Here is an 18,610-nt window from a genome sequence, read left to right as displayed (position 1 = left end):
ATGACTGTGATAGAGCTGGCTGAGCCTGCAGCCTATTTCAATCCTATACACTGGAGCCTCTATACCAGGCTGTGATGTTACCAGTCAGAATGACTGCTACTCCTTGTTGTATTAGAGGTGTGGGAATTTTGTCAGATGAAGATAAGGCATTGAGTTGTAAGCTTTGCTGACCAACAAAATGTATATGTGAAGAAGTAAATGTGCTTCTTTGCTACAACTTTCTCTTCTTCCAACCTCCCCCCCCCCCCCCACCACTTCCTGATTCTTTCTGGGCTTTTAATAGAGAGTGATATTCCAAAGCATTTCAAAGATTGGAGAGAGTAAGCAATGTGGAATTAATGAAAAAGATAGATGTCAGGGTCAGAAAGTTAAGGTTCATGGTTCAAGGGTGATACTTTGAGCCTTCTAAAATTAGCAAGATAGTGATGTAATAGAAATTCAGAGAGGAAGTTCATGTAGTTAGTCATAGCTGATCAAGTGTGAAGAATGTGAAGACATGTAACTGAGGTGGCATGCATGCAAAATACTTGTCATGAGTGATGAACAGAAGGGATGACTTTTAGGAAAGAGAGACCAAGGTGTGGAGATTGTCCCATACTAACATTTTCTGTAAATAAAAAAGCATAGCAGTTCACCATAAAACTGTAGGATCTTCCAGATCTACCTGCTGTAATGAATTCACTGAATTATATAGCCAATTTTCCCTGCGCGATGCCATGCTAAAACTGACATTGTTCCTTTTGACGTGTTGCACGCTCTTGCACTTAGCAAGAAGCTCAGTGGATACAATTGGTGCAGGAGCACTTGAGAGTCAGCAGAAGCTGCTCAGCACTCTTGAACAGATGGGTGAAGGATTGTACCCGCAGAGGAATTGTTCTTAGCGCTTGGAGACCATGGAGCTCCTCTAGGGCTAAAACCAGGCACGCCTTGCTAGTGTTGCAAGCCTGAAGTCCGGACAAATGTCCATGTCCACACTGTGGGCTTTTGGAATATTAGGCGATGTTTTCTCTCCCTGAGTCGTAGAGTTCTACAGTACAGAAAAATAGCTCTCAGTCCATTGAGTCTATGCCAACTGTCAAGCACCTATTTATGTTAATCCAAATTTATTCTCCCCCTGATCCCATCAACATTACCTCCAGATATTACCAACTACATGTACTGAGGTTAGTGTACAGTGTTCAATGAATGTACCTACCCTCATACCTTTTGGGCTGTCAGAAAGAGAATGTGCAGACTCCACGTAATAGTAGTCATGACCCTAACCTCCATATGGAAATTAATTTATGAATGTGAAGATGCATTTGAAATGATTTGAGGTCACATATTTCAGGATGGGCAGCTTGAGTGCTGGTCCTTTCAAGTCAGAGGGTATCAAATATGTTGGCGTGTGGCTAAGTGGTTAAGGCTTTCATCTATTGAATTGAAGGTCACTAGTTCAAGCCTTGGCTGAGGCAGCGTGTGTGTCCTTGAGCAAGGCACTTAACCACACATTGCTCTGCGACGACACCGGTGCCAAGCTGTATGGGTCCTAATGCTCTTCCCTTGGACAATATTGGTGACATGGAGAGGGAAGACTTGCAGCATGGGCAACTGCTGGTCTTCCATACAACCTTGCCCAGGCCTGCGCCCTGGAAACCTTCCAAGGCGCAAATCCATGGTCTCATGAGACTAACGGATGCCTATAATCAAATGTGACAGAGATTAGTAAAACATGGTTGCTCAGTGAATGGCCAAGAACATTTATTTCTTAGATCAGTGAAGTTGTAAATTTCTGTACAGATTGCTGTTTTAGGCTCAGTTAGGGGCGATTGAACGTGGAAGAAAACCATAAACTTTGTAACTATTGTTACAATAGTCTTGGGGTAGATTGGAGAAAATCCAATCTCCAATCTACCCCAAGACTATTGTAACAATTGATGCAGGTAGATTGGAGAAAATCCAGTCGGTGCTGCATATCAAGAGGAGGATCTTCTAGAATGCCTGTGAAATGGCATTTTGGAGCAGCTCCTGGTTGAGCCCCCTAGGGGATTAGCTATTCAGCATAGGGTGTTGTGCAATGTTTGACCAATCTATTGGAGTTTTTCGAGGAAGTTACCAGGAAAGTGGATGAAGGGAAGGCAGTGGATATTGTCTACATGTACTTCAGTAAGGCCTTTGACAAGGTCCAGCATGGGAGGTTAGTTAAGAAAATTCAGTCGCTAGGTATACATGGAGAAGTGGTAAATTGGATTAGACATGGGCTCAATGGAAGAAGCCAAAGAGTGGTAGTAGAGAATTGCTTCTCCAAGTGGAGGCCTGTAACTAGTGGTGTGCCACAGTGTCCATTGTTATTTGTCATCTATATCAATGATCTGGATCATAATGTGGTAAATTGGATCAGCAAATTTGCTGATGTTGCAAAGATTGGAGGTGTAGTAGACAATGAGGAAGGTTTTCAAAGCCTGCAGAGGGACTTGGACCAGCTGGAAAAATGGGCTGAAAAATGGCAGATGGAGTTTAATACAGACAAGTGTGAGGTATTGCACGTTGGAAGGACAAACCAAGGTAGAACAAACAGGGTTAATGGTAAGGCACTGAGGAGTGCCTTAGAACAGAGGGATCTGGGAATACAGATACAACATTCCCTAAAACTGGCATCACAGGTAGACAGGGTCGTAAAGAGAGCTTTTGGTACATTGGCCTTTATTAATCAAAGTATTGAGTATAAGAGTTGGAATGTTATGATGAGGTTGTATAAGGCATTGGTGAGGCCGAATCTGGAGTATTGTGTTCAGTTTTGGTCACCAAATTACAGGAAGGATATAAATAAGGTTGAAAGAGTGCAGAGAAGGTTTACAAGGATGTTGCCGGGACTTGAGAAACTCAGTTACAGAGAAAGGTTGAATAGGTTGGGACTTTATTCCCTGGAGCATAGAAGAATGAGGGGAGATTTGATAGAGGTATATAAAATTATGATGGGTATAGATAGAGTGAATGCAAGCAGGCTTTTTCCACTGAGGCAAGAGGAGAAAAAAAACAGAGGACATGGGTTAAGGGTGAGGGGGGAATAGTTTAAAGGGAACATTGGGGGGGCTTCTTCACACAGAGAGTGGTGGGAGTATGGAATGAGCTGCCAGATGAGGTGGTAAATGCAGGTTCTTTTTTAACATTTAAGAATAAATTGGACAGATACGTGGATGGGAGGTGTATGGAGGGATAATGGTCTGTATGCAGGTCGGTGGGACTAGGCAGAAAATGGTTCAGCACAGCCAAGAAGGGCCAAAAGGCCTGTTTCTGTGCTGTAGTTTTTCTATGGTTTCTATGGTTTTCTATGGAACTGGAATTGATTAGAGCTTAAGGTAAAAGCACCCTTAGGGGTAAGTGATCATAATCTGATTGAATTCACCCTGAAATCTGAGGAGTTCCAAAGTCGGGTAGATCAGTATTACAGTAGAGTAAAGGGAATTACAGTGTTGAGAAGTGGATAGTCATGCACTTGGGTAGAAGAAACAAAAGGATAGACTATTTTCTAAATGGAGAAAAAAAACATAAAGCTGAGGTACAAAGGGACTTCGGAGTCCTTGTGCAGGACTCCCTAAAGTTGTTTTTTTTGCAGGTTGAGTTGGTGGTGAGAAAGGCAAATCTGATGTTAGCACTCATTTCAAGAAGACTAGAATATAAAAGCAATGATGGAATTTTGAGGCTTTATGAAGCACTGGTGAGGCCGTTTGAGGTCCCTTATTTTAGAAAGTTTGTGCTGACATTGGAGAATGTTCAAAAGAGGTTCACAAAAATGATTCCAGGATTGATCGACTTGTCATATGAAGAGTGTTTTATGGCTCTAGGCCTGTATTCACTAGACTTCAGAAGAATGAGGGGGTGATATAATTGAAACCTATCGAACGGTAAAAGGCCTTTGATAGAGTGGATGTGAAAAGGATGTTCCCTGTGGTGGAAGAGTCTAAGACCAGAGGACACATCCTCAGAATAGAGGGGCATCCTTTTAGAATGGAGATGAGGAGATATTTCTTAAGCCACAGAGTGGCAAATCTGTGGAATTCATTGCCTCAGGCAGCTGTGGAGGCCAAGTCTTTTGTACTTAAGGCAAAAAGGTGATAGATTCTTGATTGGTCTAGGGCATGAAGGGATATGGGGAGACGGCAGGAGATTAGGGCTGAGAGGAAAAATAGACCAGCCACGATGAAATGGTAAAGCAGACTCCTTGGGCCAAATAGCCTAATTCTGTTCCTATATCTTATGGCCTTGTGGCCTTATAACCAACAAAACAAGAGATAAATGCCCTGATGACTGCTGTATCATATATAGGTATGTGAAAAAATGTTGAATATAAGTTTAACCAAATTTTCAAATGCACAGAACCTTTTGAGTTGGGAGATTATATTTCTAGTCCAACACTTTTTTAAATTTCTGTGTTGCTGGGCATGCAAGAGTCGTGTTGACATTCACTCAGATCTCCGTTAGATAATGTAACTTTATATATAAGATTTCTAATAATTAATTTGACATTATTTCAGATCTAAAATAATTTTCCTTGATAAAATCAAGAACCTTCACTTCTCTTTTGCAGATGAACAAGCAACAGCTCCAGACAGTTAAGGAACGATTTCAGGCTTTCCTGAATGGTGAAACACAGATTATTGCAGATGAAGCATTTTGGAATGCAATTCAAAGCTATTATGAGGTATGTGGAAAAACCTCTCAAATTGACTCTTTGGTCACCTTCCCTCCTCTCTCATGAAACCATTCAGGGCCTCAGAAGAGTTCTTACAGATGAGGTAACACTTCACCTGCGAATCTGTTGGGGTCACCTACTGTGTCCGGTGCTCCTGATGCAGTCCCCTCTACATTGGACAAATCTGAAGTAAAGTGGGCGACTGCTTTGTCAAGCACCTCTGCTTCATCTGTAGAAAGTGGAATTTCCCCGTGACTAACCATTTTAAATCCTATCCTCATTTCTGTTCTGACATGTCAATCCATGACTTCCTCTTCTGCCACGATGAAGCCACTGTCAAGTTGGATGAGCAACTCCTCACATTCTTTCTGGGTAGCCTCCAACCTGATGGCATGAATATCAATTTCTCCTTCTGGTAATTTTTTACCCTCCCCCTTTCCTCTTATTCCTTTCCCCAATCTGGCATATTACCTCTTCTCCTCACCTGTATATCTCCTCTCCCTGGTGCCCCTCCTGCTTTCATTTCTCCTATGTCCACTCTTCTCTCCTATCTGATTCCTTCTCTAGCCTTTTGCCTTTTCCAATTAAAACTTCCCAGCCTTTTACTTTATCCCCCTTCCCCCACCCATCTGGCCCTACATATCACCTTCTAGCTTGTCCTCTTTCCCGTCTCTCCACCTTCTTATTCTGGCATCTTTCCCCTTCTTTTCCAGTCCCGACAAAGGCTCTCAGCTAATTTCCATAGATGCTACCTGACCTGCTGTGTTCCTCCAGCATTTGCAGAATATTTTGTATTCATCCTTATTGTTTTTGATTTTGTATTTGGTTTCTCTTATAATTTTCAAGCAATTCATCTGTGCATTTCAACTTATAAATATTAAATTTTAGTACTTGCTTAAAAATTGTTCTTTTTTTCATTTTTACATTTCATGTTGTGGTTTCCTTACACCAATCAGTTGTAGGAATTATGACCCATTTACCCGAGCTAAACTGGATAACACAAGGTAGTGTTGCATTTCCACTATGACCACAATAATATTGCCAGATGCATTCCTGGCTGTGTGAATTTACTGTTGATTGAATCACAATATCACAATATTAAAATGAAATGACTGCAATTAATATTGTGATTACTAAGTCCCACTTTGCTTCCGTAAATTCACCTTAACAGCAAGTTGGCCCAGATCTTCCACAGAAATATTATCCAAGGAATGTTCTCCGTGGAAATGCAATGTTTGCATCCATGATTGGGTGGAAGTTTAGGATTTGAGTATGCACATGCAAAATTTGAATTTCTACAGAACTGATCACTGATTTTCTGCTTGTGCGTTCAATGGAAGCCAGAAATAAACTGAGGAATCTGCTACCTGGACCCGCTGTGGATTTGATCGGGTACAAGCAGAGTGAAGTGAAGGAATTCACTTGATTGGAAAATGACTACAAGGAGGAAGAACCATAGCTAATTTATCTTTTTTGATTTAATGAAATGAATTTAATTCTCTCTTCCTATTTTAAAGGTTTTAAAATATTTATTTTTTTAAATTAGCATTATTAATAGGTCTTTACTATTTGGGGATGTTAGAGATATTCATGAATAATCAAGTATTTTGACAGCTAATTCTGCTGAAAGATGATTCTCTAACTGCTTCAAAGGGGATTTGCATTTGGGATACTCTCTGCTGTGGCAAGTTCGTTGAACAGTTTGAGGCTGGTTTCTCCAATGGTGTTCAGTGAGTTTACTGGGAGAAGGGAAAATGTGGGCAACTCGTATATAAAGTTCGGACAATTGCATGACCGATTTCTTCCGAAAAATGTAAATGCAATTTGAAGTCAGTTAGTGTTGCTTCAGGGAATTTTTTAAGTATCATCTGATGGATTTCAGTGCAAAATTATAGGTAGTGAATCTTATTAAAGTGGATTAGAAAATGACTGGTTAATGAATACATGAAGGTGGATATAATTAATGGAACTGGTACTTATCAAGCTTAAAACAGAACTGCAGAGGGTAGAAATAGGTCCTTATATTGGCTAAGAGTGCATTGCAGCAATATAAGCATGTTGAATCCTGTTCTAAAATTGGGTTTCATTGAAGTTAATGGAGCTCAGTGAATGTAGTTTGCTCTGCCACATGTTCTACCAGCATATTTGATTATTTTCTGCTTCTGTCTTTAATGGTTTAATGAATGCTGTATATGGGTCTTTACATCTGTGTGAACTGCCACTAATTTAAAAAGAAAACTTCACCATTTAGGAAGTGATTTATTCTATCACTTTTAGAGCTAAAATATAGGTCTTAACATTGGGCTTCTTCCCCATCCTTTCCAGTCCTGATGAAGGGTCTTGGCTTGAAATGTTGACTGATACTGTCTGACCTGCTAAGTTCCTCCAGCATTTTAAGACCACAAGACCATAGAGACATAGGAGCAGAATTAGGCCATTCAGCCCATTGAGACTGCTTCACCATTTCATCATGGCTGATTTATTTTCCTCTCAACCCCGTTCTCCTACCTTCTCCCTATATCCCTTCATGCCCTGACTAATCCAGAACCTATCAACCTCCACTTTAAATACAACCAATGACTTGGCTTCCACAGCTGTCTGTAGCAGTGAGTTCCACAGATTCACCATCCTCTAGCTAAAGAATTTCTTCATCTCCATTCTAAATGGACGTCCCTCTATTCTGAAGCTGTGCCCTCTGGTCCTTGACTCCCTCACAGTAGGAAACTTCCTCTCCACATCCACTCTGTCAACATTCGATATGTTTCAATGAAATCCCCCTTCATTCTTCTGAACTCCAGTGAGTACAGGCTCAAAGTCTTCAACTGTTGTTCATATAATAACCCTTTCACTCCAGGAATAATTTTCATGAACCTCCTCTAAACCCTCTCCAATGTCAGCACATCCTTCCTTAAATAAGGGGCCTAAAATTGCTCACAGAACTCCAAGTGACCCGCCTCACCATTGCCTTATGAAGACTCAGCATTACAGCCTTTCTTTTATATTCTAGGCCTCTTGAAATGAATGCTAACATTGCATATACCTTCCTTACCACCAACTCAATCTGTAAATTAGTCTTTTGGGAATCCTGCACGCGGATGCCCTAGTCCCTTTGCATCTGGATTTTGTGTCTGTTGTTCTGGATTTCCTGAATCTGCGGAATCTCTTGTGTTTAGGACTTAACATTTCTCTGTTTTGAAACTCCATTGCCATAGTTTGCCCATTAACAATCTGAAAATAACCCAATGTGATTTGGTGAACTGGATTGTGCAAATCCTGGTTGCATCCCACAGTCACCACTAATGTCTGTCCTGTGGGTGCATTGCACGGCTTGTGTGGCCCTTTCTGTGGGTCTAGTGTAGTGAGTGGACCATGGGTGGCAGAGTTGAAGTAAGGTAATTATAAAATGAAACACTAGTTTAAAAATACATGAAATCATGTTTATGTATTTTCAATATACATTGAATTAAACAATAATAGACAACCTAACTTCCAAAATCTTTGATTATAAATAAGGAATTGTGACCCCCTTTCATGTGATGGATGCATCTCCTGTACTGGCAAGAAAAAATGGAGGTCCAGGTACAAACTCTACTCTATCAATTGGCTCAGTAACTAATAAAGTCCAATGATGAGCCCGAGGCAGTATAATTGGTCAGAAGCATCTGCATCTAGCCTTCAGCGCATTCCTGACTTCTGCTGTGCAGTGCGGTGCGCAGAAGCTCATGCACAAGATGCAGTGCCGTGTGCTCTGCAGATTCTGTATGGACCAGAGCTTCCACTTAAATTGCATTTAGTAAAATAGTCACAGCAGAGAAATTTAGTCAGGCTGAATATAAAACTCAGTGCTGGAGTAGACGGTGCTTTTTGCAGACAAGAACAAGGCTTCATGGTGCTTATGCAGTCTAGGCATGTCAGCTGGTGAATACCTCCATATTCCAAGGCACATCCTTTAAGCTTAAGTGAGTGAAGGTGAAGATTGTGATTAATGGAATAATTAGTATGAGAGGGAATGTTTACTTAAGACTGTTGGGACATTAAATATGGAGGTGTATCTGTGTCTTCAAAGGAAATAATCTCTTGCTCAATAGCCAAACTATTTGTGCGTAGTGTCAGTCAAACATCAGATGAAGCTCCTGTGAGGAGTCTTCTAGGGTTTAAATGCTTATGCAGGAGAAGTGACCACTAGAGGGGAAAGCAACTGATGTGCCAAGGATTATAATGTGAAGTGTCTGTCAGTTTAGACTTGGATCTCTTTGTGAGTTCAGACGTGCTGTGTTGTACTTGTACTTGAAGTATCTTGGTAAGGGAAGGTAACTTAACTAATGGCTTCACTTTTCCTTTGTTGGAAATGTATCTTACAGTTGATCTAATTGGCTCTTTTATTGTGTACTATTTATCAAACATCAGTTAATGGCTTGCATTGCTGGTTGTATTTCATATTGTGCTACTGAGTATACAGTTAATAAAAATGAAACTGTGTTGTTCAGCATTTCAGGATCAACTTTTCATAAAATAGTGAGCAGTCAGACAGCCAGGCTGTTTGCTTTCGACATTTTCAAAGTAAAGTTTATTGGGAATGGGAGCTTATAAGAATGTTACAGCAATTCCCATGGACTGCACTTATAACCTGGACACACCAGAAGAGTAGGGTAACTTACAGTCCATTAAATAAATCTAAGTTAATCAATAGAATCCAATTGTGACCATGCCTGACTAATAGACAAGGATAGATGAAGGACAGCAGTGGATGTTATTTGCTTGGATTTTCAGAACACCTTTGATAAGGTGCTGCATATGAATTTGCTAAACAAGATAAGAGCCCATGGTATTACAGGAAAGATACTAACAATGGCAGAGGATTTATTGGCGGGCAGAAGGCGAAAGTGGGAATAAAAGGGGCCTTTTCTGGTTAACTCAAGGAGTAATGGCTATTTTTCACATTATAGATTAATAATCTAGATGACAAAATTGATGATTTTATGGCCAAGTTGTCAGATGATACAATGATAGGTGGAGGGGAATATAGTATTCAGGAAGCAGGGAGTTTGCAGAAGCACTTGGAGAAATTGGGAGAATGGGTAAAGTGGCAGAGGGAATACACTTCATTACAGTGTGTGGTCATGAATTTTGGTTGAAGAAATAAAGGCATGGACTATTATATTCAGAAATCAGAGGAGCAAACGGACTTGGGAGTCCTCGTGCAGGATTCCCTAAAGGTTAACTAGCGGGCTAAGTTCTTAATAAGGAAGGCAAATACAATGCATTCATTTTGAGAGGACTAGAATATACGTAAAAACAAGGAGGTAATGCTGAGGCTTTAGAAGGTGTTGGTCAGACCATATTTGGAGTATTGTAGGCATTTTTGGGTCCCATATCAAAGGAAGGATGTGTGGGCTTTGGAGAAGGTTCAGAGGAGGTTTATGAGAATGATTCTGGGAATGAATCAGTTGACATGTGAAGAACATTTGATGACTCTGAGCCTATACTAGCTAGAGTTTAGAAGAATGAGGAGGGATCTCATTAAAATCTACTAAAAGAGTGGATGTGGAGAAGATATTTTCAATAGTGGGAGAGTCAAGGTTAGAAGGGTGTCCTTTTAGAACACAGATGAGGAGGAATTTACTTAGACAGTGAGTCTGCAGGCCTAATTCTGCTCCTATGTCTTATGGTCTAATGTGATTGTAGACCCACAACAATGTGACTACTTCATGGCTATCCTTTGACAGGCTTACCAAACTAGCCAAGTATAATGACAGTAAAGTAGCGAAACCACCCACCTCCCGCCCTTCACCCTTCTCCAACCCCAGCCCCAACCCTTGCCGTGTCTTCACCATCCCCTCTGACCTTCCCCTCTCTGAGGCAGAACGTTCTGTTCTTATCAAGGGCCTCACTTTTGTCCCCCTCCGTCCACACCTCAGTGAGTTCCGTGCCCGCCATGACGCTGAACTCTTCTTCCGTCGCCTACGTCTCTGAGCCTACTTCTTTGGCAAGGATTCCCCTCCCCCTACTGATGACCCCCTTCTCCTGTCTTCAACCCTCCTCCTCCTCCTGGACACCCCACCCAGGCCTTCTGCCTGCACTCGATCTCTTCATCTCCAACTGTCGCCGAGACATCAACCGTCTCAACTTCACCACTCCTCTCTCCTGTTCCAACCTCACTCCCTCTGAACGCACTGCCCTCCACTCTGTCCGCACTAATCCCAACCTCACCATCAAACCCACTGACAAAGGTGGTGCTGTAGTAGTCTGGCGGATGGACCTCTACCTCACTGAGGCCAAACGGCAGCTCTCTGACAACACCTCTTACTTACCCCTGGAACAGGACCCCACCAAAAACCGTCAACCCATTGTCTCCCGTACCATCACCGTCCTTATCAACTCCGGAGACCTTCCATCCTCAACCGCTAAACTCATAATTCCCACACCCCACACAGCTCAGTTTTACCTCCTCCCCAAGATCCACAAGCTTGACTGTCCCGGTAGACCCATAGTTTCTGCCTGCTCCTGTCCCACCGAACTTGTATCTGCCTACCTGGACTCCATTTTGTCACCCATAGTTCAGTCCCTCCCCGCCTACATCCGGGATACATCCCATGCCCTCCACCTCTTCAATAACTTCCAGTTCCCCGGTCCCAACTGCTTCATTTTCGCTATGGATGTCCAATCCCTATACACCTCCATTCCCCATCAAGAAGGCCTCAAAGCCCTCCGCTACTTTCTGGATAATAGACCTCACCAGTTCCCCACCACCACTACCCTCCTCTGGTTGGCGGAACTGGTTCTCACACTCAATAACTTCTTTTTTGGCTCTCCCCACTTTCTTCAGGCTAAGGGTGTAGCTATGGGAACTCGCATGGGCCCTAGCTATGCCTGCTTCTTTGTTGGTTATCTGGAACAGTCTGTGCTCCAAACCTATTCTGGTACTGTTCCCCAACTTTTCCTTCGGTACATTGACGACTGCATTGGGGCTGCTTCCTGCACCCATGCTGAGCTCGTCAATTTCATCGACTTTACTTCTAACTTCCACCCATCCCTCAAATTCACTTGGTCTATCTCGGACACTTCTCTCCCCTTTCTCAATCTCTCGGTCTTCATCTCTGGAGACAGACTGTCCACTGACATCTTCTACAAACCCACTGACTCTCATAACTACCTCAACTATACCTATTCCCACCCCGCCACATGCAAAAATGCCATTCCCTATTCCCAGTTCCTCCGTCTCCACCGCATCTGCTTCGAGGATGAGGTTTTCCATTCCAGGACATCTCAAATGTCCTCTTTCTTTAAGGATCATGGTTTCCCTTCTGCTGTCATCAATGATGCCCTCACCTGCATCTCCTCCATTTCCTGCACTTCGGCCCTCACCCCATCCTCCCACCACCACCACAGGGACAGAGTTCCCCTTATCCTCACCTACCACCCCACCAGCCTCCGGATAAAGCACGTTATCCTCCGCAACTTCCGCCACCTTCAACAGGACCCCACCACTAAGCACATCTTTCCCTCTCCACCCCTCTCTGCTTTCCGCAGAGATCGGTCCCTCTGCGACTCCCTGGTCCACACTTCCCTCCCCACGAATCTCCCACCTGGCACTTATCCCTGTAAGCGCAAGTGCTACACCTGTCCCTACACCTCCTCTCTTGCCACCATTCAGGGCCCCAAACAGTCCTTCCAAGTGAGGCAACACTTGTGAGTCTGTTGGGGTCATCTATTGCATCTGGTGCTCCCGGTGCAGCCTCTTCTACATCAGTGAAACCCGACGCAGATTGGGGGACCGCTTTGTCGAGCACCTCCGCTCCATCTGTCACAACAGACAGGATCTCCCAGTAGCCACCCACTTCAACTCTGCTTCCCACTCCCATTCAGATGTGTCCATACATGGCCTCCTCTACTGCCATGATGAGGCTAAACTCGGGTTGGAGGAGCAATACCTCATATACTGTCTAGGTAGTCTCCAGCCCCTTGGTATGAACATAGAATTCTCCAACTTCCAGTAATTCCCTCCCCCTCTCTTCCCCTATCCCTATGTCACTCTGCCCCCTCCCCCAGCTGCCTACCTCCTCCCTCATGGTTCCGCCTCCTTCTACTACCCATTGTGTTTTCCCCTATTCTTTCTTCACCTTTTCTGCCTATCACCTCCCTGCCTCCCCTCCCCCACCCCTTTATCTTTCCCCTTACTGGTTTTTCACCTGGAACCTACCAGCCTTCTCCTTCCCACCCTCCCCCCACCTTCTTTATAGGGCCTCTGCCCCTTCCCTCTTCAGTCCTGACGAAGGGTTCCGGCCCGACTCGTCAACCGATCTTTTCCACGGATGCTGCCCGACCTGTTGAGTTCCTCCAGCGTGTTGTAAGTAGCGAAACCATGTGGAATATAACTATTCATTGGATTCAAAGACCCATAGGCAAGTCAATTCAGCAAAATTCTCATTAATAGTATTTAGGGCCATGTCAGTATTTACGAGAGCTATCCACAGACTAATCGAACAAGAATTATACAATTCAGCTCATTTCTAAGACTTTGCGTGTGAGACTAACCCTGAGTATCTCCCGTCCTACCAGAGGCAGAGAGCCATCAAATGCAGTGGTACACAGCAGCACAAAAGTGGCCCTGGAATTCCTCAACGTTGGCTCTGGTCCCTGGGTGTCAAATTAAAAGTAAACAGAATCAGAACCAGACTCAGAGTTGTTGTTATTGAAAACGTGTCATGAATTTCATTGTTTGCAGCTGTAGTACTGTACAAGGCATTAAAACTGCTAGAAGTTTCAAAACTAAGTGCAAAAGGGGAATAACACGGTGGTGTTCATGGACCATACAGAAATCTGTGATGCCACCTCTTGGGACACTGTCCCCTTGAAGATGTCTTTGGTGGGGAGCGTGTGCCTGTGATGAAACCAGCCGAATCTACAACCTCCTATGATCCCGTGCATTGGCAGCTCCATACCAGACCGTGATGCAACCAGTCAGAATGCGAGGAAGCCCGTCTTCATTTTTGTCCATTCCTTTCCTATCTAATGAATAACTAGTCATCTATGTAAAGCACAGACAGCAAGTGCTCTGAACCTGCTGTCTCTGCTTTACATTCAGCATAGGTAAAGGGCTTGATTGTCCTTTACTAGGAGTAACTTAGTATTAACAATGTTTAATGAAATGTCTGAGTGAGGTTGTGGCTGCCAGAATGGACCCACGGTAGGAGATAAGAGAACCGATATAAAGGAAAATCCAACTTGATCACCCTCACCAATCTGTCCAATATAGATGTATTTGCCTATGGTGAAGCTACAGTACAGCTCCACATCCATGTTGAGACACAGAAGAAGCTTCTTTAGAATGTGCGCTATCATCTTGCAAACAGGGGTTCACATGAAGCCTACAGAGCACTGCCAAATTTAGTTGTGAATATGGCAGACAATTAAACCCCTAAATGAGGGAGGCAGTTCTTGGCTTTTCCTCGTCCTTGATAGAGCAAAAGAGGAGGGTAAAGCATTTGCCTCCCATCTTCAGTCTGAGGTACTGAATGCATGATCCTTTACTTGATTCATCAAGATTTCCTATCATTAAAGAAGCCAGTTAATAGCTAATTTGATGCACTTCTTGAACTAGTATGAGACTCTGTTACTCTTCCCACAGATGCCACCTGACCACCTGAGTATTTACAGCATTTTCTGTTTTGATTTATAACTGAGTGCAATTATTGCAACAAAGTCTTTGGCCCTTGACAACAACCTAACTGTAATTCTTAAGACTTAAGCAGCAGAAATAGCTGTGCTAACAGCTGAACCACTCCAGTACAGTTGTTGTAATAAATAATATAGTAGAAAATAGTCGTAGCAGCAAAAATTAGGAGAAATCATCAGCCAGTCAGTGTGCATATAATCAACAGCAAGGAGTACTGATTAACAGTGTGAACAAGTTGAGCCTTTTACCTGAGGACAGATTTCCAGTTCAAAGTTTTGGTATTGACAAGATTATATTGCTTCTGGTCTCATTGCGTCCTTGGAAAGAGCTGAATAATGCAGCTGATGTGAGTACGTCTGACCAAGTGTGTTGTTAAGGAGCAAAACTGAAGGTAATTAAGAATTTGAGGAAAATTCTCTGACTGAAGCCATACCTAGCTATGGACTTCCTCGGCATTCTATTCAAAAATGTTCTTGCCATCAAAGACGAGATGTAGCGATATTCATCGTAATTGCAGAAAGTGACGTCCCGTTTGGAACTTGGGTAACGAAGTCTGTGCCTGCATGCAGAATGTCCCAGATGACATCTGGCCTGATGAGCAGTAAAATTACTTGCAACAGCTATCTGCACAAAAAGCATATCTAATCGCTATCTCGTTGACATGCAAAGGAATTGCCATCATCGAAACCCCGAAGTGGGGAGGCACCATTAAGCAGAACAATAACTGGATCACTCACATAAATAATGTGATTCCAAGAGCATGTCAGGAGTAGGATGCCCTGAAGTGAATGGCTCTGCTCTTAAAACCCAAATGCTTTTCCTCCTCCAAGGCATGAAATTGGAAGCTCCAGTAACATTTGCAATGCTCATCAGTGGAGAAGACACGTGCTTAGCACAACATTCAGCATCCTGAGCATCCAGTAACCCTGTCAGCAGGGCACTGTTGGTGCAGTTTCCAGCAGCATGTTGCACTGTACAAAGACTCAGGTTTAATATCACTGGCATATATTGTGAAATTTGTTAAATTTACAGTAGCAGTACAATGCAGGTATGGAGAGAAAACACTGACTTACATTAAATACATGCAGTATATGTCTATTAAATGTAGCCTGGGGAAAAATACACACGCAGGACAACAAACACTTTTTCGGGTCTTAACTTCCTTTATCTGTTTTAGATGTTTTATTGCAGAAAGAGGGTATCAAAATAAAAATGACAATTTTTTTTTAAATAGTTCCCGCTATTACAATCTCAGCTTAACTTCGGACCACAGCCTTGTTACGTATGCAGCATGAAAATGACTAAAACAAAATATACAAAACCAATACAGTAGTGGCAATTCAAAAAAAATACAATGTTAGAATCCCACCAACCCTGTATGTTATACACAACATCAACAATATGAATAAATACATCTCATCTCAGGAGAGGGAAGGGCAGGAGTCAGAGGCTAGCGAGCACCCCTGTGGCTGTACCCATTGACAATATGTACTCCTGCTTGAGTACTGTTGAGGGGGACGGCCTACCTGGGGGAAGCAACAGTGGCTGCGCCTCTGGCACAGAGTCTGGCCCTGTGGCTCAGAAGGGTAGGGAAAGGAAGAGGACGGCAGCAGTGATAGGGGCTCTATTAGTTAGGGGTGCAGACAGGTGATTCTGTGGACGCAGGAAAGAAACACGGATGGTAGTTTGCCTCCCAGGTGCCAGGGTCCAGGATGTTTCTGATCGCGTCCACGATATCCTGAAGTGGGAAGGAGAACAGCCAGAGGTCATGATACATATTGGTACCAATGACATAGGCAGGAAAAGGGAGGAGGTCCTGAAAACAGACTACAGGGAGTTAGGAAGGAAGTTGAGAAGCAGGACCACAAAGGTAGTAATCTCGGGATTACTGTCTGTGCCACGTGACAGTGAGTATAGGAAAAGAGTGAGGTGGAGGATACATGCGTAGCTGGAGGATTGGAGCAGGGGGCAGGGATTCAGATTTCTGGATCATTGGGACCTCTCTTCTGGCAGGAGTGACTTGTACAAAAAGGATAGGTTGCACTTGAATCCTAGGTGACCAAGATCCTGGCAGGGAAGTTTGCTAAGGCTATTGGGGAGAGTTTAAACTAGGATTGCGGGGGGGAACCAAACTGAAGAGACAGAGGAAGAGGCAGTTGGCTCACAAATAGCGAAAGCATGGAGACAGTGCAAGAGGGAGGATAGGCAGGTGATAGAGAAGGGACATGCTCAGACCGATGGTTTGAGATGTGTCTATTTTAATGCAAGGAGTATAATGATAAAGCGGATGAGCTTGGAGTGTGGATCAGTACTTGAAGCATGATGTTGTGGCCACTACAGAGACTTGGATGGTGTAGGGGCGGGAATGGCTACTTCAAGTGCCAGGCTTTAGATGTTTCAGAAAGGACAGGGAGGGAGGCAAAAGAGGTGGGGGCATGGCACTGTTGATCAGAGTTGGTGTCACAGCTGCAGAAAAGGTGGAAAACATGGAGGGATTGTCTATGGAGTGTCTGTGGGTGGAAGTTAGGAACAGGAAGCCGGCAATAACTCTACTGGGTGATTTTTGTAGACCACCCAATAGTAACAGGGACATCGAGGAGCAGATAGGGAGACAGATTCTGGAAAGGTGTAATATTAACAGGGTTGTTGTGGTGGGAGATTTTAATTTCCCAAATATCGATTGGCATGTCCCTAGAGTGAGGGGTTTAGATGGGTTGGAGTTTGTTAGGTGTGTTCAGAAAGGTTTCCTGACACAGTATGTAGATAAGCCTACAAGAGGAGAGGCTGTACTTGATCTGGTATTGGGAAATGAACCTGGTCAGGTGTCAGACCTCTCTGTGAGAGCATTTTGGAGATAGTGATCACAATTCTATCTCCTTTACCATAACATTGGAGAGGCTAGAAACAGAGAAGTTAGGAAAGAGTTTAGTTGGAGTAAGGGGAAATATGAAGCTATCAGGCAGGAACTTTGAAGCATAAATTGGAAACAGATGTTCTCAGGGAAATGTACAGAAAAAATGTGGCAAATGTTCAGGGGATATTTGTGTGGAGTTCTGCATAGGTATGTTCCAGTGAGACAGGGAAAGGATGGTAGGGTACAGGAACTGTGGAGTACAAAGGCTGTTGTAAATTTAGTCAAGAAGAAAAGAAGAGCTTATGACAGGTTCAAAAAGCTAGGTAATGATAGAGATCTAGAAAAATATAAGACTAGCAGGAAGGAGCTTAAGAATGAATTAGGAGAGCCAGAAGGGGCCATGAGAAGGCCTTGGCAGACAGGATTAAGGAAAACTCCAAGGCATTCTAGAAGTATGTGAAGAGCAAGAGGATAAGATGTGAGAGAATAGGATTAATCAAGTGTGACAGTGGAAAAGTGTGTATGGAACTGGAGGAGATAGCAGAGGTACTTAATGAGTACTTTGCTTCAGTATTCACTATGGAGAAGGATCTTGGCGGTTGTAGGGATGACTTACAGCACACTGAGCATGTAGAAATTAAGAAAGAGGATGTGCTGGAGCTTTTGGAAAGCATCAAATTGGATAAGTCACTGGAACCGGACGAGATGTACCCTAGGCTACTGTGGGAGGCAAGGAAGGAGATTGCTGAGCCTCTGGCAATGATCTTTGTATCATTAATGAGGATGGGAGAGGTTCCGGAGGATTAGAGGGTTGAGGATGTTGTTCCATTATTCAAGGAAGGGAGTAGAGATAGCCCGGGAAATTATAGACCAGTGAGTCTTACTTCAGTGGTTGGTAAGTTGACGGAGAAGATCCTGAGAGGCAGGATTTATGAACATTTGGAGAGGCATAAAATGATTAGGAGTAGTCAGCATTACTTTATGAAAGGCGGGTCGTGCCTTCTGAGCCTGATTGAATTTTTTTGAGGATGTGACTAAACATATTGATGAAGAGCAGTAGATGTAGTGTATAGGGATTTCAGCAAGGCATTTGACAAGGTACCCCATGCAAGGCTTATTGAGAAAGTAAGGAGGCATGGGATCCAAGAGGACATTGCTTTGTGGATCCAGAACTGGCTTGCCCACAGAAGGCAAAGAGTGGTTGTAGAGGGGTCATATTCTGCATGTAGGTTGGTCACCAGTGGTGTGCCTCAGGGATCTGTTCTGGGACCCCCTACTCTTCGTGATTTTTATAAGTGTTCTGGATGAGGAAGTGGAGGGATGTGTTAGTAAATTTGCTGATGACACAAAGTTTGGGGGTGTTGTGGATAGTGTCGAGAGCTGTCAGAGTTTACAGCGGGACATTGAT

General features: G+C 43.4%; 1 protein-coding gene across 10 annotated transcripts in view; it reads left to right on the top strand.

Annotated features, from left to right (window-relative positions):
• The window catches only part of cadps2 (Ca++-dependent secretion activator 2), a 725,177-nt gene that overhangs the window by 159,959 nt on the left and 546,608 nt on the right, over positions 1 to 18,610 (top strand). For all 10 annotated transcript variants that reach the window (XM_063058146.1, XM_063058145.1, XM_063058142.1 and 7 more), the window contains exon 2: positions 4,568 to 4,681. In XM_063058146.1, coding sequence (XP_062914216.1) covers positions 4,568 to 4,681 — 114 coding nt within the window. The remainder of the gene's footprint in view (positions 1 to 4,567; positions 4,682 to 18,610) is intronic.

Source organism: Mobula hypostoma, chromosome 9 (assembly GCF_963921235.1).
Source record: "Mobula hypostoma chromosome 9, sMobHyp1.1, whole genome shotgun sequence".
NCBI lineage: Eukaryota > Metazoa > Chordata > Chondrichthyes > Myliobatiformes > Myliobatidae > Mobula > Mobula hypostoma.
This window is presented reverse-complemented; position numbering and strand designations above follow the sequence as displayed.